Consider the following 22,607-nt stretch of genomic DNA (forward strand, 5'->3'; position numbering starts at 1 on the left):
TCTAAGCAGCACACATGCGTCTGAAACCAAAGAATTTATCCACTTTTTCCTAAATAAATAAAAAATATATTTGAAGAAAAACAATGCAGAGCACAGAACCTGATCTGTTAAAGGGATGCAAAAGCTGCAGAGTGTCAAGATGAAGGGAACTTACCATCCAACTACATTGATGATATTAAGTCCAGCAGGATTTGTCATAACTTGGGTGGAGGCAGTTCCAGTAGTAATAGATGTTACCATGGTAGACAGTGGAATGGTCATTACAGGTAACCCCTGACTCAGAGACATTTGCTGCTGAGCAAAAGGGGCTATCAATGTAGGCTGCTGTGAACTAAAGCTCGAGTCTTGGGGTGTGGGGGTGACAGAAGGAGTGATAGGAGCAGAGCTGGAAACATCAGGTGGATGCGGTGTCGATGATGGGGTGTTGGTTGGTGTAGGAGTAGATGGTTTGGGTGTTCCAGATCCTGCTCGTTGAGAAAAATAAAAGAGCACTAGTACAAAAACACATTTGTTTAAAAAAAGTGAGAAAAAAATTCTTAAAAAATAATAAAAATGACCATGCTTAATAAAAAATAGTGATGAAGATTAATATAGAATGATTAATAAGTAAGAGCTTCAAAGATGTGACACATTTGTTTCACAAAGGCAAGACAACACAGACTTGCTACAAAAAGACGAAAAGAAAACACCTCGTTAACAGGTCGCAAATGCTTCAAACCCATTTAATAGCAAAACAAATCAGAAATATAATGCTTTGTTAGTCGAGCCAAATATCGGCAGTTGAAGCAAACATTCTCATTTTCCAAACAAAAACTTTTTTTTTTTTTTTTTTTTTTAAATATTAACATGTTTGTATTTCTCGCTTTAAAAATCATTGTCAAACAATCAATGCAGCTTTTTCCAAACCCAGACACAGGCAACAATAAAAGCCTACCTGAACTTTCAGTTTAAATCAGCCAAATACATTGCAGATGGATTTAAAACAAAAAGGTGTACAGAGTCTTACAATTTGTTTTCATTACAAAGCAGCCACAGACTGAGTAGGAAAACCTATCCCTGGCAACATGCTACTAAGAGGGACCCTTGCTCTGAGTGGAAGCAAGGGTCTATTCTTCCTATTAATGCCTCGTACACACGCAACGATTATCAGCCGACCGATCGGCCGTCTTTTGTCCAGTGTTGTTGTGTTGGTTGGAATGTGCCTAGACTGCACACGAATTTTCTCGGCCAACAAAAATCAACTTCAGAAGTGATGTCATGTGCTGGTTTACTTTCCGTGTGTTTTTTCTTCTCTGAGCATGCCCAGTCTTGCTCATCAGATTTTTGTCTGCCGAAATCTGTACTGACTGACGGAAAATCGGCCGTTGTGTTGACGGCCAACAAAAATTTTATAGCCTGCACACCAGATTTTTTTCGGCCGAAAAGTCGGAGTCGGTTGTCGAAAGCATCATACTAACAACCCGAAAATCGGCCGTTCGGACGTTGGTCGAAAATTCACGGCCAACTATCGACGCGTGTGTACGGGGCATTAGTCTGAGCTAGAGCTCTCCGATTAGCAGGAAGCTAGAGAAGCACAGCTATAGTTCTGATGAAGGGGGGAGCGATGCAATATTCTGCAGAGATCACTGCTTCTAAACAGAGTGCGAAGGTCATTCTCTACAGCATGCTGTCAGTGAACTGACTTTAGCACTCAGTGTGTGGCTGCTTTTTTTTTTTTGCTTTTTTTCTTAAAGCAAATTGTAGACTGTGAAGTGCGAATGCCTTTTATTTTGATAAAGCTGGAAAGTATTTAGCTGCTGTAAACTGAACATTCAATTGGGCTTTACAATAGAAGCCCACCAAACACTGATATCCAAGTTTTGTGTTGAACACCTTTGGGTTCTATCAGGTATGTATATTAGCTTCAAATAAGCATTACCCCTCTAAAGGATTATGTCGATGGGCATTCTAGACAAGTGCTGCATTTTCTATTTAACCACATGCATGGATTTAAATGAAAAGCACAGCTTTTTAAAGAAAATGCTGTATTTGGTTTGATCTACTTTGCCTGCACGTCAAATGCACCACAATAGGGCATACTGCAGTTGAACACAGCACAACGCAAAGCAGGCGGAACATAACCCCTGAACTACCATGTGCCCTGTTCAATTAGGCTGCAATCACACTTGAGCGTAGCGTTTTCGCGTGATTTTCAGGCGTTTTTTTCAGGCGTTTTTAGAGGCAGGCATTGACATCTATCAAAAACGCTGGTAATCAGCCCAAAAAGAAGCTCATGTACTTTTTTCAGCTACAGGCGTTTTGCTTCAGGCGTTAGATGCTCAGATGTGAACAGGGGCCATTTAAATGAATGGGGTTTTACTTGTTGGGCGTTTTGTAACGTTTTTTTTTTTTAGCGTTTTTGGAGCTGAAAAACGCTCAAAAACGCCCAGGTGTGAATGGAGCCTTAAAGTTAATACAATTATGCTGTTTGAGGTTGGTCCCAAATGCATGTCAAAAACAGGAAAACTAACCCCGCCAAAATTGGTCCTAATGGAGTTCCATGACATCACAGCTATGCCTTGCATCTGGGACTTAACATTTCTCAATTAAGCCAAATGGTCACTTTTCCTACTGATTCAATGGAGAAACTAGAAGCAGCTGTTTGACAACATTTCTTTATAAACTGAAACAGGACACAACTATATACTGTCATGGAGAGGGGTGATGTTGAGGTAATAGGAGGGAACTTCTGCTATGGTCTTTGAATGTGATAAACCCACAAGATGGCAAAACCTAACTGTATCCATACATTACTGAGTCATCAGGTTTGGGTGGTCTTGCTCTTTAAACCCATTAATAGGTCTCATTTAAAACCAATCTTGCCTGCAACACACAGCATTACAAAGGCTTGGCTGACTTCAATGCAACCAAAGTATTTAAAAAATATATATGTATGGACATTGCAATGACCTGTAGTCATTTTGCACAATCCAGCAGCTTTGATGTACTCAAAGTTTAATACCTGTGAGGCAATATTAAATATATATATATATATTAAAAACATAAAAATTATATAAAGTAAATATAGTTCAAAAAGCCAATACTTGGTTTTTGTCAACTATTTGACATGCTGTGAGGTTTTACACATACAAAAAACAAGAACGCTTAGCTTATTTTCTCTTTAAAATCAGCAGCTTCTAAAATTCTAATCCAAAAAAAAAAAAAAAGAAATTGAAAAAAAAAAAATTAAAAAAATACACTTCCTTTCATCACACTGAATACCTGGTTTGCATTGCATTTGTTTTTAAAGCATAAAAACACAAGTCATTCTAGCCATTTTCCATTATAAATACGTACACACAAAGGGTGCATACAGTGAAAGGAAATAACAAAATATATAAGCGTATATCAAAATAAAAAAAAATAAAAAAAAGACAATTACATTAAAAAACACAAAATACATACAGTTAACAGAACATATTGCTATCAAGTCAACAAGGCTTTTACAAGCATTAAAGCACACACAAGCATACACGTTGGTGCCACCAATCCATTAGAAAGAAGGGTTTAATCTTGAAGACCTCAACATCAAAGGCCTATGGAGATTTAATGGAGAATTTAGGGCGTGACTCACTTTGTGATGAGCTGGCTGGTGACATAGCAGATGGTGAGAGCATGCTGACTTGATTAAGGTCCACAGACTGTTTTCGAGAGATACTTGGTGGTTTAGATGGAGGAGGGGTTGTAGATTTTAGATGGCCACTCGCCTGTAGGGGACTAAATATATTACCTGAAAAAAAAAGAATAAAATCGCAATAAACAAAATTTACTAAAAACATCTACATACTATGAAAGTAGTAATTCTCAACCAGTTGAAGACACTGGGTGTGTAATACATGCCCAGAAGGACTTTATCAAAGTCCTCCAGACACGAGCAGCATGCCTTTTTCTTCTGCGCTGATGCAACTCGTACCCCTCTTACACTTGCCAGCAATTACTGGCTGTCAAAATGACAGCCGGGAGTTGCTGTGTAAATGCAGCAGCTGTAGAAGATGGTACTTCTGTATCTATTCTGTTTATTATATACAGTACAAACGATGAACTTTAATCTGAAAATGAGGTCAGTTAAAATAACTTGAGAAGTAAAAAAAATTAAATAAATTTGTGTTTAAAAAAAAAAAAAAAAAAAAAAAAAGGGGGTTTTTGACTTACCGTAAAATCCATTTTTCTGATGTTCATTGACGGACACAGCTTCTGAGCTTCATAACCATTGGGTTATACTGCCCCATTCAGGAGTAGGACACTAGGCAGGAAAAGAATCTGCCTACGCCTATGGGCAGTCCCAGGGGGTATACTGTACTCCCTCTCTCTGCTATAGGTACTCAGTTTTGTTACAAGCAGTGTCAGAAGAATTACAACTCCACAGAGGGGTGGGTGCTGTGTCCATCAATGAACATCAGAGAAATGGATTTTACGGTAAGTCAAAATTCCAATTTTCTCTTTCAATCATTGACCGACACAGCGCCTGATCTTCTTAACCATTGGGATGTCCCAAAGCAGTGTTAAACATGAGTGGTGGGATTCTGGGAACAGCAAAAAAAATCCCAGTAGCCAACCAGGCAACAGGAGCTCAACAAAAAACACCACAATGTCTTCATTCAAATGAAAATCAGAGACAACCTTTGGGAGGAACGATGGACAGGGGCGAAGAAACACCTTATCTCTGTGAATCACCAAGTAAGGTGAACAACAGGATAACGCCACCAGTTCAGACATCCTGCACGCAGAGGTGATAGCCACAAAAAAGCCACCTTCTGAGACAGCGTAAGCAAAGGAATCTCCCGTAGATTCTCAAAGGGAGGCTTCTGGAGGACATCAAATTAGGGTCCCAAGGCAGCAACGGAGACTGCACTGGAGGAACCAAAGATCGGACTCCCTAAAAAAGGTATGCACCAGGGAGTGTGTGGCCAAGGGTCGTTGGAAGAAGACCGCCAAAGCCGACACCTGGCCCTTGATGGTACTCAAGGCCAATTTCTGTTCAACCCCTCATTGAAGGAAGGTCAAGATCAAAGCCACTGAGAAGGAGCAAAGATGAATCTCAAAAGGCTCACACCACGCAATCTACGTCTTCCATGTACAATGGTAGATCTTCCTAGAAGTAGATTTCCTTGCTTTTAACAGCGTTAGAATCACCAACTCAGATAAACCTCTATCCTTCAGCACCTGGCGTTCAACGGCCAAGCAGTCAAAGCCAGCGACTGTAAAGCAGGATGGAGGTTTGGTCCTTGGGACAGCAGATCCTCCCCAAGAGGAAGCTTTCAAGGAACATTGATTACCAGCCACCCCAGATCAGCGTACCAAGCCCGGTGAGGCCAGTCCAGAGCCACTAAGATGACCGGAATCTCTTCTGCCTCGATCCTGCGTAGAAGTCACTGCGCTGTAACCCGAAGGTCTGACCGTCCCAGGGAGGGGCCCACGATCACCCCGAGACCACAAGGGATATGGGGGGACACTACTCACCATACCAACGATATTTGGGTGGGCACCACTCTGGACAGACCACCTCTCCATCTGGGGTGGGGGTGCTGATGGCCAAGGGATACGCTGCGACTCAAGCCAAGCCAGGCCGTGTGCGTCCCGGTGAGGTGTTCCACTCACGGGACAGCCCGTGTCCAGTGGGCCAATCTCATGGCGAGGAATAACGCGGAGATGCGACCGGCACACGCTTGCTGGCCAGACTGGAAGACCATAAGGATCTAGAATATCCAGTCCGACGCCCAGTCCGGCTGTTGATTGTAGTTCTCTCAGGAACATAATTAGCTTAAAAAAAACAAAAAAACAAATTTTAGACAAAAAGGTTCCCTGTTTACGTAAAAAGAAAAAACATGCTAGGACCGAAATCCAAGCAGGAAACTAGATCCTTACTCCTGACTAGGCAGAAAAAAACGGAATGTCTATAGCAGAGTGAGAGGGTGTATACCCCCAGAGACTTCCCCAAAGCCTTGTAAAGATTTTTCCTGCCTAGTGTCCTACTCCTGTAGGAGGCAGCATAACCCAATGGTTAATAAGAATACAGAGCTGTGTCTGTCAATGAACGATAGAAAAATTGTCTTTAGAATCAATTTAGCTTTCTGACTAAAGTTCCACTTCCTGCTTCTTCCCTATTTACTGCACAGAGGAATGGAGTGTGGGTGCGGATAGCGCAATTCCATTTCTTCCTCAATCACCACCCAGAAACGCCCACAGTAATCCTTGGACCCGCCCACATCAACTTCCACAGCTGCTCCTAATGACTCCCATAGCCCAGCCTAAAATTACAGAGGCTCAAAGCATGATGGGACCTGAAGTATCAGGACTGGCAAAGCAAGGAAACCGGAAGTCAGAGAACTTTGAAATTCAGCAGAAGGAAGAGTGACCTCACAGACACAGAAACCTGCTGTATTTAGCTAAAGGAGGTAAGTTACATACACACTCATATTGGGGGTGTGATTCATTTATATGCACAATGCATCTGTTGTTTTGGGGAAATTGGAGTTCTGCTTTAGGACAAGCCATTTACATAGGCACCACAGAGTAAAAAATTTAGGGCACATGTGTCAAATGCATTATTTTTTAATACAGGCCATCTCTGTCAACTATTTATCGAAGGTGCCCTGGTTGTGCCCATGCAAACTTTGTGATTTTTCGGTTTGAATTTGACATTACAGAGAAATGGGGAGTAAGGACAAGAATCTCTACAGTGTGTATGTTTGTGTTAAATAATACCATCCAAAAGGGAGAGATCTTACTATCAGGGTTCTACAAAGATATAAGAAACCACGAGGGAATTCAGTGCAACATATTCACCCAAAACTAAAATATCACGCTTTAAAAAAAAAAGGGAAATAAAGAGAAATATACCTGAAGAATTACTGCCAGAGTTGGAAGGAAGTTTAATGGGAGGTGGCCGGTGTTTAACACCTTTCCCCAGTACAGAGGACTGGATAGAACCTGTGATACCGTCCGCCTATAAAACAATAATATAAACAGAAATGATGGGGGGGGGGTTATATATATATATATGCACTCATATAAAAGAGGTAAGAAACAGTTATACATGATCATAAATAGAAAAGGACATATAGTATTCTGTGCATATTTATTGATATTATAGCGAGGTCTAAATAATGTAAATTTGAAAAAAAATATATAGTTTCTTTTTTAGTCAAGTAAATATGAAAAAAATGGATTTTTGGAAGAACTTACCGTAAAATCCTTTTCTCTGAAGTCCATTGACAGACGCAGCAGCAATGCTTCTTTACCCTTGGGTTATGCGCCATCTACAGGAGTAGACTAGGCAGTGACACACCTATAGGGGCTGTCCTTTTCGGCATAACCCCCCACACACTGTGCTCTCAAATCAGTTTCGTAGCATGCAGTGAAAAGAAGACACAAACCATCCCCATAATAGAGGGGCGGGTGCTGTGTCTGTCAATGGACTTCAGAGAAAAGGATTTTACCGCAAGTTCTTACAAAAATCCAATTTTCTCTATCGTCCATTGACAGACGCAAAAGCAATGCTTCTTTACCCTTGGGACATCCCAAAGCAGTATAGGCATTAGGGGGTGGGAAGAACGCAACCAAAAAAACAGTTAACGTATTTCCGAGGCTAAAAATGTAGCCAACTGGGTAAGAAAAAAGCTCAACCAGTAACAGGAGCTTACCCACAAACAAAGTTTGACCCCTTAAAGAGAAAAAAACAAGTATCTTTACACAGCAGCCTGCAAAACCTTGCTACCATATGAGGCATCCGAAGATGCCAATAAATCAATCTTGTAGAATTTTGTAAAAGTATGCACTGACGATCAAGTTGCCACCTTACACACTTGAGCAACAGATGCCTGATGATGAAAAGGCCAAGAGGCACTCAGCGCTCTAGTAGAATGCGTTCTCACAGGGAAAGGAGGAACCTGATCCTTTAATGAATAAGCCTGAACAACCATCTGCCTATTCCATCTGGATATGGTCGCAGCAGATGCAGCCAAACCCTTACGAGATCCCTCAGTAAGGACAAAAAGAGAATCTGATGTCCTAAAAGGCTCCGTGGCCAACAGGTAAACCCTGATCGCCTTAACCACATCCAGAGAATGCAAGGCAATTTCCTTGGGATGCTTAGGCTTAGGACAGAGTGAAGGCAAAACAATGTCTTCATTTAAATGGAAATCAGACACCACCTTAGGAAGAAAGGACTGATTAGGTCGGAGAACCACTTTATCTCTATGAATGACCAAGTAAGGCGGACAGGAAAGCGCCGTCAATTCAGACACTTTGCGGGCAGAAGTAAAAGCAAGGCAAGGCAAAGTAAAGAAAGGCAACCTTCTGAGATAACAAAGGCAGAGATATGTCCCTGATATTCTCAAAAGGAGGCTTTTTAAGAACAGACAAAACCAAATTCAGATCCCACGGAGGCAAAGGGGATCTTCTCGGAGGAGCCAGATGACGCACCCCCACGAATAAAGGTGTGGATCAAGGAATTAGTTGCCAACGGGCGTTGGAAGTAAATAGCTAAGGCCGACACTTGGCCCTTGATCGTGCCCAAGGCCAACCATTGCTCAACTCCTTTCTGCTAGAAAGCCAAGACCCTCGCAACCGAAAACAAGCGAGGGTGCAAGTTTTGCGATTCACACCAGGAAATATCTTCCAAGTAGGATAATACATTTTTCTGGAAGTCGCTTTCCTAGCCCTCAGCAGGGTAGGGATCACAGACTGAAAAAGACCCCTGTTTCTCGGCACCTGGCCTTCAAAAGCCATGACGTTAAAACCAGCGACTGTAAAGCAGGAAGGAAGAGATCGGCCCCTGAGACATCAGGTAAGAGGCAGCTGCTAGGGAGGCTTGACGACCATCTTTACCAGGTCTGCGTACCAAGATCGGCAAGGCCAGTCTGGCGCCACCAGAATTACTGGCACCTTTTCCACCGCCAATCTGCGGAGGAACCTCGACCACAGCTGTATCGGAGGAAAGGCATAAAGCAGCCGATACTGGCTCCAAGGAGCCACCAATGCATCTGTGGTGTCGGCCAGAGGGTCGTACCTTCTTGTTCAGACGAGACACAAACAGGTCGATTTCTGGGGTGCCCTACCGGACACACAGGAGATAAAATATTTCTGGATGCAGGGACCATTCCCCTTGGTCCAGAACATGACGACTCAGGTAATCCGCCTGCCAGTTCTCCACTCCTGGAATGTGAACTGCTGAAAGAGCAGGAACATGTTCCTTGGACCAAGTCAGAATCTCAGCCACCTCCTAGGCCGCCCAGGCACTCCTTGTGCTCCCTTGGTTATTGATGTAGGCCACAGCCGTGGCATTGTCGGATTGAATTTGAACCGGGGAACCTTGTAGCTGATTCGTCCAGTGGAGCCGGCAAAGCTTGATTGCTCTGAGTTTCAGGACATTTATCGGTAAAGAGGACTCTTCTGTCGACCAGACTCCCTGGGCACAAAGATTGTCCAGCACTCCACCCCAGCCCGATAGGCTGGCATCCGTGGTGACCACCATCCACAACAGCGGTAGAAAGGACTCGCCCTGGCTCAGAACGGGCGACAGAAGCCACCACGAGAGCATTGACCTCGTGAGTCGGCTCAAACATATTCTGTCCAAGCACTGTGGATCCTTGTTCCACTTAACAAGAATCTCCTTTTGCAGAGGCCTGGAATGAAATTGAGCAAATGGGACCGCCTCGAAGGTCCACACCAACAAGGTTGGGTGAGTTTGCTCTTAACAGGAGATTGTCCAGATATCCGAGAATCATAATCCCTCTTTTGCGGAGCAAAGCCAACACCGGAGCCAAAACCTTTGTGAAGACTCTGGGAGCGGAGGCTTGACCAAAAGGGTAATGCCACAAATTGAAAGTGCTCCTCGACCACTGCAAAATGGAGATACCTCTAATGTCCCCCGTATATAGAGATGTGCAGATACGCATCTTTGATATCGACGGAGGCTAGAAAGTCCCCTTGATTTAAAGATGCTACCACCGACCGAATGAATTCCATCCAAAACTTCTGCACCCGTACAAAGCAGTTCAGTGACTTGAGGTCCAAAATTGGACGCACCTTGCCCTCCTTTCTAGGCACCGTAAACAGGTTTGAATAAAAACCTTGAAACCGTTCCCACTGAGGAACGCGAACAAATCACTCCTTGTGCAAGGAGATCCTGTACTGCCCCCTGAGATCCTTCAAGCAATCCGGATACAGAAATCTGTCTGCTGGGCGAGACCAAAATTCGATCTTGTACCCTGAATGATTTAGTTTGTGAACCCATTTGTCCTGAATCAAAGATGTCCAGGGTTCCTAAAAGTAACGCAGATGTCCCTCCACCCCCGAATCGGGTGAAGGGGCTCCTTCATGCTGAAGAGGATTTGTCTGCCGAACCAGACTGGCTAGTCTTGGGCTTATTCGACCAAGCCTTCTTGTTCCCTCCAGAGGCTCTGAACAGTTTACTTTATTCTTGCGCCCCTGAGGCACGAAAAAAAAAAAACGCCTATGAGCCGTGAAAGAGGGCCCCCGCTTACTGCGGGGCGCCTTCCTTTTGAGGATTGGGGGAGAATAGTACTCTTACTCCCCGTTAAACCTTTGATCAACTCATCCAAGGACTCTCCAAACAGACGTTCACCCAAAAAGGGAAGATCTCTTAAGGTATTCTTAGAAGCCTTGTTCGCCAACCAGCTCTTCAGCCACACCATTCGGCGTATGGTTATCCCTACCGCTGACACTCTGGCAACCAGAGGGGCCGCATCATACATGAACATCAGGGCCTGGGCCATCTGGTCAGTGAGTTCAATCAAAGTCGGGTAAACTATCTCAGTGGTCAAGTTACCCCTAAACACTAAACACAGAGAAACCAGAACGGACGCAAAGCAGGTTTTAGTATCGAGCCCGCCAAAAGATGCAGGTGGCGGGAAAGGGATTCCACCCGTCTGTCCACCGAGTCCGTAAACGCCGGGGAATCTTCCACAGGCACCACAGTAGATTTGCTTAGCCTGGAAATAGGGTGATCCACCCTAGGTGACACCTTCCAGCGGTTCGAGACAAGAGTCAGCAAAGGGATAACAGCATTTAAAGCACTTGGGCACCACTAGCACGTGCTTAATGCGCCTCCATTGCTCATCCACAATATCGTGAAAGTCCTCGGGACAAGGGAACACCTGACCCGACTTCTGGGCTTTGCGGGAGTCAAAAACTACCCGCTTTCCTGACTGTGTGGGCTCATCATTCAATTTCCATGTTCCCCTTACTGAATGAATCAGTACTTCCACCATAGCGCTTTCCCGCGCTGCACCTGAGGACATATCCTCCTTACCATCCGACTGCGAGGACAGGGATCCCTCAGGGAGGGGGTTGTCCGAGGCTCTGAATCAGAGGACAGAAAAAGCAGAGGCCGTTTTTGGCTAGTGACATGTTGCATTACAAAATGCACCTTTGACGCCAGATTTTCCAATGCAGCAGAAAGAGACATGAGAGACTGAGTCGGATGCACCAGCAGTCAGACAGAGGGGATCTGGAGGAGAAATAACTGCTTGGGACTCCATTTTGCAAGTTGTATAAAAAAGGTGTATCGCCCCTTTAAATTGCGATCGCGGTCCGCACCGCTATATCGTGCTGTAACTGGAGTCACCCTTAAATAGTGGCAGGAGCAGACTGTGCCCGAGGAATGCCCAAAAGAAAACCCCCTATACTGTACCACCTCACAGTGTAATCAGCAAGTCTGGAGCATTGAGATTAAGCATGAAACGTCTCACAGGAAGTGACAAAGAATCACAAGAGGTTGAAGACTGCCCATGTAGCTCCAGGCTACAACAAAATAGTGCCAATACAAAAGCATAGGAAGCTCAGGGAAAATGGCCGCTGTACCCTACACTAGTCTACTCCTGTAGATGGTGCATAACCCAAGGGTAAAGAAGCATTGCTGCTGCGTCTGTCAATGGACGATAGAGAAATATAATTTTTGTGTTTAATGTTTCTTGAAGTCCATTAAGGGATGCAGGAAGTCACACTGGCAAATAAAAAAAAAAGCCAATTCAGAAGCATGCCTTAATTATGTAGAAAACCAGTATGGAGAGCATGACCATAAACAGAGGGATGTATCCATCATTGAATTCCAAGAAAAGGCTTTAACAGCGAGGTCAGTGCACCTTTACAGAGCCATCGGAAATGACAAAAAGGTAATAAATAATGGAAAGAAGCAGTAGCAGAGAGATAGACTCTCAGAACCTGAATCACATCCAGGGATTAGAGGGATGAAAGAATGATGTCCTGGCTGGGGCGACAGGCAGAAATTACATTAGGCAGGAAGGAAGTCCAGGGCTTCAACACATCTTGTCCCAATACAAAACCAGAAAAAGTTCCTTGCAGAGTAAGGCTCCCAGTACAGACACACACCGTGCAGAGAAGAAAGAGGAATGTTTTCAAATGACAGTTTCTGAAGTGAGAAACAAAGAACCAGATTCAGATCCCATGAAATCACCAGGGAACAAACAGGAAAAGCTACAAGGAAGACTCTGTACACAATTTATAATCAAGGAATGATCAACAGTCTTTGGATCAAGATAGAAAGAGCAGCAACCTGACCCTAAATAGTGCTAAGAGACAAAAAGTTGGTCCATACCTGTGTATAAAAAGAGAGGATTAGTTCAATGGAGAAACTCTCAGGGTGGAAACGCAGATACTTTAAGAAAAGTGTGCTTTTCATGTCTGGCGATAGATCCTATGGGGAGTAGACTTCCTAGATTTTTAAAATTGTAGGAACCACTGAGATTCCCGTCTCTTAGAACCTGGGCTTCAACAGTTCAAGTCAGCGACTGCAAAGCAAGATGGTACTTGAGTGCTTGGTGCTCGAGACAGAAATTCTGGACAATCTGGTAGAGTCCATCAGGAGTCTTACTAGGTCCGCGTACCACATCCAATTGAGCTAAACCAGAGTAATAAGTACCCTCTCGATTCTCTGAAGCAGACTAGTAAAATGTTTCAGGAGAGAAAAGGCAGAGATCATGGTGTACTGTTGCCAAAGAGTCCCCATAGCAACCGGATCGGCCCGTGGATCTGTTAATTTTACCGATCCCCCGATCCAGCTATTATGGCCATACCGGCGCCGATATCCGATCCCAATATCGGATCGGTGCATCCCTAATTGACACTCCCTGCTCACACCACCAACTGTGGAAGGGAATCCCACATCCCTACCGCTGACAGTAAAGAACCCCTCAAATAGTTTAAGGTTAAACCATTTCTTGTCCAACTTCATTGGATGACCACATGTCATGAGACTGAAGTGTTCTCCCTATGCTAGAAGAACCATTAAGATATTTTTATACTGCCATCATATCTTCTCTTTAGTGTCTCTTCTCCAGAGAGAAGTAGTTTAATGCTTGTAGTCATTCCTTGTCCTGTTATTAGTTTTGTTGCCCTTCTCTGGACTTTCTCCAGTTCCAGTACATCCTTCCTGGGAACTGGATGGCATATTCGAGATGTGGCCAGACCAGAGGTTTGTAAAGTAGCAGAATTAGTGTCTTAGCTCTTGAGTAAATACCCTTTTTAATGCATGCCAAAAGTCTGCTAGCTCCTCTTACTGCAGCTTGGAACTGCATACTTTTGCTGACCTGTGACCTTGTGACCTACTAGGACCCCCAGGTCTTTTTCCATCTTTATTTTATTGAGGTCTTCTTGTAATCCTGCTGTGAAGTTATTGCACCGCTTAGCTTTGGATCAACAGCAAACACTGAGATTGAACTATTTATACCACAACCTCTACCATTTATGAATAAAAAAAAAAAAAAAAAAAAGAATTGGACCCAGGACAGAGTCCTGGGGTACCCAGCACATAACGACAGACCATTCTGAGTACACGCTATTTATCATCACCCTTGAAACGTCCAACTATGAAAAATCAAAACAGTTTTTCCATTTTCTAGCTAGGTACATACACCATTGTCCTTGTCAACAGACCTCAATTTGTAAATTATGCGTTTATGGGGAACTGTATTAAACGATTTGGCAAAATCCAGATACACCACGTCTACAGGCCATCCTTTGTTTAGAGGACAGCTCACTTCCTCATAGAATGTTAACAGATTGGTCTAGCAAGAATGATCGCTCATAAATCTATGCTGAATACTAGCAATGATAGTGTTTTCATAAGCAAAAAGTTTAGGGGATAGCTGCCGGCGGGAGAGACAGAAGTGATCTCTGGGGGGAGACAAGAGGAAAGAAGCGCAGCGCCTTCTTAGTGCAGCAAGACATTTAATGTAGAGTAAAGTAGTATTACACTCACATAACACAGGTGAATAAGAAGCACAAGATTTGCAAGTTATCTGGGGCATCACTGGAGCGAGTCCTGGTGGTGGAGGCAGGAGGTCCTGATGAGAGAGGCAGGGGGGTTCCTCCGCATGCGATGGGGCGGCCTCGGTGGTGTCAGTGAGCTCCCCGTCAGCTGGTGGAACGCTGGCACTCTGACGGCCTGAAGAAGGAGCGCATGCTCTGCAAACGCGTCGCCGTAGCGTCCCGCATCACCGCCAGGAGTGACGTTAGGATCCCAGGACCCACGAGTGCCAGCGTTCCACCAGCTGACAGGGAGCCCACGGACACCACCGAGGCTGCCCCATCGCATGCGGAGGAACCCCCCTGCCTCCACCACCAGGACTCGCACCAGTGATGCCCCAGATGACTTTCAAAACTTGCTGAAGTGCTTCTTATTCACCTGGGTTATGTGAGTGTAATACTACTTTACTCTACATTAAATGTCTTGCTGCACTTAAAAGGCGCTGTGCTTCTTTCCTCTTGTTGCCATTTAGATTGCAGTGGATTTTTGCTAATAGTGTCCTCCAGGACCTTGTGACTTTACTATGCCTATGAGTGGGTAATTAGAAAAATTTGAGACATTCGTCCCAAACTGAGCAGCATGCAATGCGTGCTTAAATTGAAGGTATTTGTAAAAAGTTCATACGGGGGAGGTCAAATTTCCGCTGTAATTCAACAAAAGATGAAAGAACAGGGCCATCATAGATATCCTCTAGAGTATTTAAACATTTTTGTTCCCAGAAAGAGTAGTCTGTTAAATGTAGCAGATGAGGAAACATGGGATTGTGCCAAGTAGGGAGTGTAACCTCAATGTTCCTAAATCCTACAACTTGCTTAGACTCTCTCCACACCACTCTAGCCAAATTCAAAATTGGCAAGCGTACTTTTTCTGGAACTGTCTTTGGTACTTCCAAAGCTATTAACAGATTATTCAATTTAAGGACATGTGCTAAATGTGACTCCACCACCATAGCTGGAACAGGTGACAGACAATCAGTTAAGTGTCGTCGTCCATCGTCGACACTGAACGTCAATTGTATGACGAAATGCGTTGGGTGGGACCAGACGTGACGTCACCAGGCTCTTCACCTGGCATTTTTGTATTAGGAATGCTGCAGCCCATTTCTGGATCGTTTCATGCTGCCATGCATATGATGTTTGTGAGTGCACTCTTCTATTAATAAATGTATCATTGGTTTACTGGATTACGCTATGATCCCTTGTTTTATTTATGTATACCGGAAATCCGATACTTTGTGGACATCCGTTTGAATGAATATTATCGATGTGTCCATATGCCTTGGACACTTACCTGATAAAGCATTGCAGGCTTTTCCATTATTTGGAGGCCACCTGGTTCTGGTAAGCGGCCATTCTCTTTTTGTGTCAGTGATTGCACTTAAAGATTGGGGAAGACCATCCTTTTCACGCATGCTGGGATTTGTGGTGCTTCTATCCACGGAGTCTGTTCATTTTATCATCAAGTTTTATATATTTTTGCATACATTTTTATGGACATTTCATGAAATTTATATATAACAATTATGCACTTTATGATCATGGTTTATTAATTATTTTTTATGGATACATTTTTCACATGAATTTGCACTTTATGATCATGTTTATCAATTTACATAATTTGTTAGAGCTGTACTTTGTTTGTATATTTATGTATAGGTTTATCTATTGACCTGTGCTTACTCTCGTTCATTTTTTATTGCCACCATTTATTGAGCGCAGGTTTTATTTGTTTTTTAGATTGTTTAAGTGTCGTAATTGTCCTGCAAAAAATAATCGTACATATTCAGAAGTGCAATACCAGCCTCCACTTTAGGCCTTTACAGGATGGAAAATTTAAGCTTTCTATTCTGGGCCCACATAAAGGAGCTAAACAGGGTGTCCAAGGTTTTAAAGTAGGACTTGGGCACTGGTACTGGCATATGGGAAGATACATATACTTTGGTAAAAGGACCATTTTAATGAGGTTAAGACTCCATTCACACTGCCGCGACTTGTCAGGCGACTTGTATGCCCTCAAGTCGTTTGACATAACAAATGCAATGTAAATCAATGAGAGCCATCTTAAGTGGCACTACTGAAGTCGCTTCGACTTCAGAAAAGGGTCCTGTACTACTTTGAGGCGACTTGTATCCGACTTTTCCCAATAGACTTCAATGGGAGTCGCCTCCAAGTCGGATCCTTATCTTATTTGAAGCGACTTGTGATCCGACTTTCCATGAAGAAGAAGGAAAATTAGCCAGGCATTCCCCACATTGCAGCCATGCCTACAGTTCCTACATATTATCTCTGCCTGGTCTGTGAGTGGCACTGGTGGGCAGTGGCACTGGTGGACACTGATTTGTGGCACTGATACATGGCACTGGTGGACACTGATTTGTGGCACTGATACGTGTAACTGGTGGACACTGATTTGTGGCACTGATACGTGGCACTGGTGGACACTGATTCATGGCACTGATATGTGGCACTGATGGAGACTGATTCGTGGCACTGGTGGACACCGATACATGGCACTGGTGGACACTGATTCATGGCACTGATACGTGGCACTAGTGGACACTGATTTGTGGCACTGATACGTGGCACTGGTGGACACTGATTTGTGGCACTGATACGTGGCACTGGTGGACACTGATTTGTGGCACTGATACGTGGCACTGGTGGACACTGATTTGTGGCACTGATACGTGGCACTGGTGGACACTGATTCATGGCACTGATATGTGGCACTGGTGGACACCGATACGTGGCACTGGTGGACACTGATTCGTTGCACTGATACGTGGCACTGGTGGACACTGATTCATGGCACTGATACGTGGCACTGGTGGACACTGATACGTGGCACTGGTGGGCAGTGGCACTGGTGGACACTGATACGTGGCACTGGTGGGATGTGGCACTGGTGGGCAGTGGCACTGGTGGACACTGATACGTGGCACCGGTGGGCAGTGATGAAATGAGTAAAAAAAAAAAACAGAAAAGGGGAATTAGGGCACAACACATCATATTCTGATTGGCCAAATACAAAATCGTCTGTCATAAGTTGCGCAAAATAATTCACAAGTCATGCTGAAGTCGCGGTAAAAAGTCGCACCGACATGGGGCGACTTATGGTCGCGGCAGTGTGAACCGGCTCTAATTCTGCCTGCTACTGATAAAGGAATTTTAGCCCATGTAATAAGTTTAGTCCTAACCACTCGCTCCAGGGGGTCTATATTAGCCTTTAATGCCTCAGACGAACATAATATTCCCAAATATTTAAAAGAGGCTACAGTTTTTAGAGGGGTTACTCTCTACAAGTAAATATTTCAGGCAAGCGCTCACTCCAAAGGGGAAGACTGGCGTGCTGCTCTCCTCAGGCAGGGGACTCCAAAACGGGTGCATAAAAGAAAGGAAAAGGAGGCGCAAACACCTAGTGCATTACCCGTGGTACTGTTTAAAATGTTTTAATAAAATGCTTAATGCATACTCACAAACAAAGAATTGAAATCGTGTTACAAATTCCCATCACACGTATGTTGGAACATGTCCTGGAAATTGCGACCGCTAACGCGTTTCGGGAGTCAAGCTCCCTTCTTCAGGAGGGTCACACCATGTCTATCTAGGGCTGGATCCAGGAGAAGGTTAAAATCTCCCAGGCATAGTACATTTGCCTCTGGGTATGATGCAGCAAACACCATCGCCTTCTTCACCACCTGCAGATTGGCATAAACCCGTACCTCCCTAATGGGTCAGTTTTAACCTGTATGCATTCCCAAGGGACCACTCTGTGCATCAATATAGATACCCCTCTGGAATACGTGGTGTGACATGAACTTCCCATCCATTGCACCCAGTGTTTGTGTAAGTGTTCCAGGTGTTCGACCACCATATGCATTTCCTGAAGGCAAATGAGGTGTGGTGTGCATTTGCTTTAAGGATGGTGGTGAACACCTGGGACAGTTTATGGGGACAGACCTCTTATATTCCATGACAGTTACAGTTCTTACAGTTGCTAGCCATAGATCAAGCGAACTTTTAAGATACAAAACTTATAGCATATATCCAATATCAAGGTTTTCCAAGCAGCTATGCAAAATAATCCTTAAAACAAACTGGTGAATAGTCCAGAATGTCTGGACCATTGCAAATCTATATACAACCAATACTGTTAGAGTATGCAAAAACACTGAAATTAATAGCACTTTCAACGGGGCATTGCCCGGGCATAGCATATATGTGGGCAATGCGTGTATGCTACCACCTTTAACAGCTTGCATATCATTGTTTGTCCATCAGAGAATTGTCCATAGAAAAAAAAAGGGCAAAACTGAAATAAAGACTTGCGGTATAGTGTCAATCCCAATATACAAAACAGAGTCTCCTCATAATCAAATATCAGAAGGATCAGTACTAGAGGTGTATCCCTTAAAACTGGCCTGCAAGAGGCCGCATAGGGTCAAATACCAAATGTTAAAGTCTCTACATTAAATTATCCAGAGGCACAGATTCAAGAGAGCATATTTTTGCCCAAGTAAATACCAGGTCAGAAGACCTTAGAGCAGGTAAAACAACAATTTATACTGGCAACAAGTAGTAGGGTGGTGGAGACACATGCTCTTCAGTAGATGTCATATCAGCTCATTACTTTCCTGCTGTATGTTGAAATATATTAGTCGTTAAATAAATATCCAGAAGAGTAATGCCGAAGATGCAATATCCACAGTCAGCCAGAAGGTGGCAGCAGATGATCAAATATCAGATAGCATAGTCCCCACAGGTTCAGAGATGATGTGAGAAGGGATATACTGTAGAAACTCCATATAACTATTGCAGTAAAAGAAAGGAACCATTCCAGGGATAGACAACACTGATTGCAATAGGCATGTTGGTGAAAGCACACACTTGTAAGAAAGGGATGTTAAAAGTCCAAATTATCTTTGCTTCCTAGCTCTGAATGCCAGACAAAGGGGAATCAGTGATGAAGAAAGGAAGATCCGTTCAACCAGAGGCTATGGAGGGTGACCTTTCATGGAAAACCAGTCCTGGGCAGCTCCTGGTGTTGTAAAGAAATTAACCCTGCCACCGTCAATCACCCTCCAGTGAGCCCGATAAGCCATGGAATATACAATCCCAGGTTCCCTCATCTTCCTCTTGATTTCAGTGAAAGTGGCTCTCTGGGCTAAGTTCTTTGAGGACTCTTGGGTGTAAGCCATCTGGTACTGGTGATTTATTTACATTTTTTCCAAATCTAATTTGGACACTGACTTCTGTTAGCCACATGGGTACATTGTTGTGGTATTAACAATACAGTCTTGATTATTATATCCTTTATTTTCCTTTGTAAAACCTGATGAGAAAAAAATGTATGCAATGCACTTGCCTTCTCCTTGTCATTTGTAATCCACTTCTCCTGATCATCTTTTATGGGGTCAATATGCAACATGTTGTGTGGCAGATGTCTGGAGTGAAACTGGGGAAGGGGACTACCTGGAAGGAGGCTACCATCAGGCTCAAGACTCTAATGAAAAAGCAGAGAGTCAGACAGCTTGTTGACTGGAGAATTCAAACCTGATACCCAGTCTGAAGTCTCTCCTGTGGAAGGGACGCTGTGGTCTGTGCGGTGTCCAGGACTAGACCCATACACTCTAAACCAGGGATATGCAACCTCTGGCCCTCCAGATGTTGCAGAACTACAAGTCCATGATGCATAGCAAGACTGACAGCCACAAGCATGACACCCAGAGGCAGAAGCATGATGGGACTTGTAGTTTTGCAACAGCTGGAAGGCCACAGTTTGCAAGTCCCTGCTCTAAACGATGGGTTGGTTCTAGTGATTATTTGTGAAGGTTCAAAATCCACCTGAACAGCTGTGACATCTGAGCAGTCAAAGTCACAATGTCTGTCAAAGCCCCTGCTAAGGTTCCTTTCACACGGGCGGTGCGCCTGATGGAGTCCGTTTTTCTCAGCGGGGATCGATTTACCGATCCCCGCTGAGCAGGCGGATGACAGCTCTGTCTCCGCTCTGTGTGCAGAGATGGAGATGTCAGAGCCCCGCTCTTCTCCCGCTCTTCTCTATGGGAGATCGGATGATAACGGCCTGCCTGTCCATTTTCATCTGATCTTATCCGATCCAATCCTGCGGACGGATGGAAAATAGGGTTTCCATCCGTACGGATTTCACGGACAGGATCGGATAGCAGCGGGTGATGTCTCCGCTGAAATCCGCTGCTCCATAGAGCTGCATGGAGCATCCGATCCGCCTGAAAAACTGACAGGTGGACCAGATCGGAAAGCCCGTGTGAAAGGGATCCAACTGTTTCCTTAATAGGAAGTTGTGTAAATATCTCCCGAGTAGGTAGCCACAAGAGCGCAGCAGGGCTAGTACTGGGGCCAGCACCTTGGTGAATACTTGAGTTACAGACAAGAGGAGTGAAGGGCAGGGCCATGAACAGGGTGCATGGCTCTGCAGCAAAGGTTAGGAATCACAGATGTTCTGAAAACATGGAACATGTAGGTAAGCAGGTTTGATAACCACAGAAATCAGAATGTCTTCCTGGTTAAGGAACATAATAGATCTGATGGATTCAATTTCTGGACCCCAATTAAGACATTTATAGACTTGAGTTTCAAGATGGGACTAATCCAAGATTTTGATCAGGCATGATTTGATAAAGCAAGGTCACCCACCAGCAAGAAAAGAGCTCTAGAAAGGGATTCCAACCCCTTGGGGCTTCCATCAGTTGGGTCCTTAAAGACAAGCATGTCCTCTACTGAAATAGTGGGCCCTTTGTTAAGGCAGGACATAACAAGATTCACAATAGGAATAAACCACGTCTGCAAAAAATACTCACAAAATAGATACAAGGCTAAGCACATGGAGGGAGAAGGTAACTTATCAGATGCTTCCAATATCTATAGAGAAATAAGGAAAAAAGTGCGAAAGGAATGTGGCTAAGTGGTTAGCACTTCAGCCTGGCAGCACTAAGGTTGTCAGTTCAGAGCCCAACCACTGCACCACCTGCATGGAGTTTGCATGTTCTCAATGTGCCTGTGTGGGTTTCCTCCCACACTCCAAAGACATGCTAGTAGGTTAACTTGCTCCTGTCTAAATTGTCCCTAGAATTTGTATGGCTGAATGGGAGGTTCGGACCTTAGATTGTAAGCTCCTTGCGGGCAGGGACTGATGTGTGCAATATGTATGTGTAAAGAGCTGCATAAATTGACAGCTCTATACAAGTACTGGAAATAAAAGGAATGTCTTCAAGGCCTTAAGAGTTTTAGAAGACCCAAGACTGGAAATCGCACTGGGAGAAGAAACGGGTATGATCCTCGGGTTTCAGTGTGGTGCAGACTGCATCAGTAGGAGCTGAAAGAGTCTCCTTTAATTTAGCAGTAATAGCAATAGACTGCAAATTCTTAGGGGGTAAGCTCATGTCAAGAATTGGAGTCACTCAAAATTAATAGAGACTGGAGCCATGGGCATATCAGATATAGAATCTGCTGGGGAGGGTGTGGGAGCACAACTGAGGCCGATATGATAAAAGTGAAAAAATAACTGGATGATTTGGGCCAGAACGTCTTGCAAAACCATATTAAAAACACCAGTGAAAACAGCAGGGGAAAAAGCCACACCCGACAGAGCGTAGGAAGATTGAGGACAAGACAGGGAAACATGGCTGCAGACACCAGCACTGTCAGTAGGCTTACTTTAGGAAGCCCCAGAACCTTTAATGAGCCTGGGGCACATGGAACAGCAGGACTGTCAGAATCAGGAAGGTTTGGGGTGGGAGGCATGGCCGGATGGCTAGAAGTGACCACAGTCACTGCAGGTGGGCAGCAAAGACAAATCAAAGATCTAAGTTCCCATGCAACTCTTTGGAAGCAGTAGCAACAGTGGGGATATTCTCCCTTGATGAGGTATGGCTTAGAAAGAGTACTCCACCGAGCGGATTATATCAGCACTTAGCCCCACCATGGCAAAACAGGTAGGAATGGGGAATTGAAGTGCTCCGCAACCTATTTAAGTGAGCTCCCAGCATTTGTCTTGACCGCCTACTCAATAGGCCGGTCTTCAGAGATGGGACAGTCACTGGCAATGCCAGACACTCTGAGCCTGAAAAGTGCTCCTCAGCTAATTTTTACTAGAAGTCTAAAAACCCATACACACCATAAGAAAGTTGGAAGTAAAATTTTGTCAGACGAACAATCTGCTGATTTTTGGATCATTAGTATAGTGCTTTCGACAGCGGATTACGAATTTTCAGACGACAAAAACTGGATGTGCAGGCTATAAA

At 44.2% G+C, this 22,607-nt stretch overlaps 1 protein-coding gene across 1 annotated transcript in view; it reads right to left on the reverse strand.

Annotated features, from left to right (window-relative positions):
• The window catches only part of SUPT20H (SPT20 homolog, SAGA complex component), a gene marked incomplete at its 5' end in the record, with an annotated part of 185,366 nt that overhangs the window by 48,085 nt on the left and 114,674 nt on the right, over positions 1–22,607 (reverse strand). The window contains 3 exons of the mRNA XM_082248178.1: positions 155–464; positions 3,614–3,769; positions 6,880–6,985. Coding sequence (XP_082104304.1) covers positions 155–464; positions 3,614–3,769; positions 6,880–6,985 — 572 coding nt within the window. The remainder of the gene's footprint in view (positions 1–154; positions 465–3,613; positions 3,770–6,879; positions 6,986–22,607) is intronic.

The sequence above is a fragment of the Pelophylax lessonae genome (genome assembly GCF_965119305.1).
Source record: "Pelophylax lessonae genome assembly, chromosome: 2".
NCBI lineage: Eukaryota > Metazoa > Chordata > Amphibia > Anura > Ranidae > Pelophylax > Pelophylax lessonae.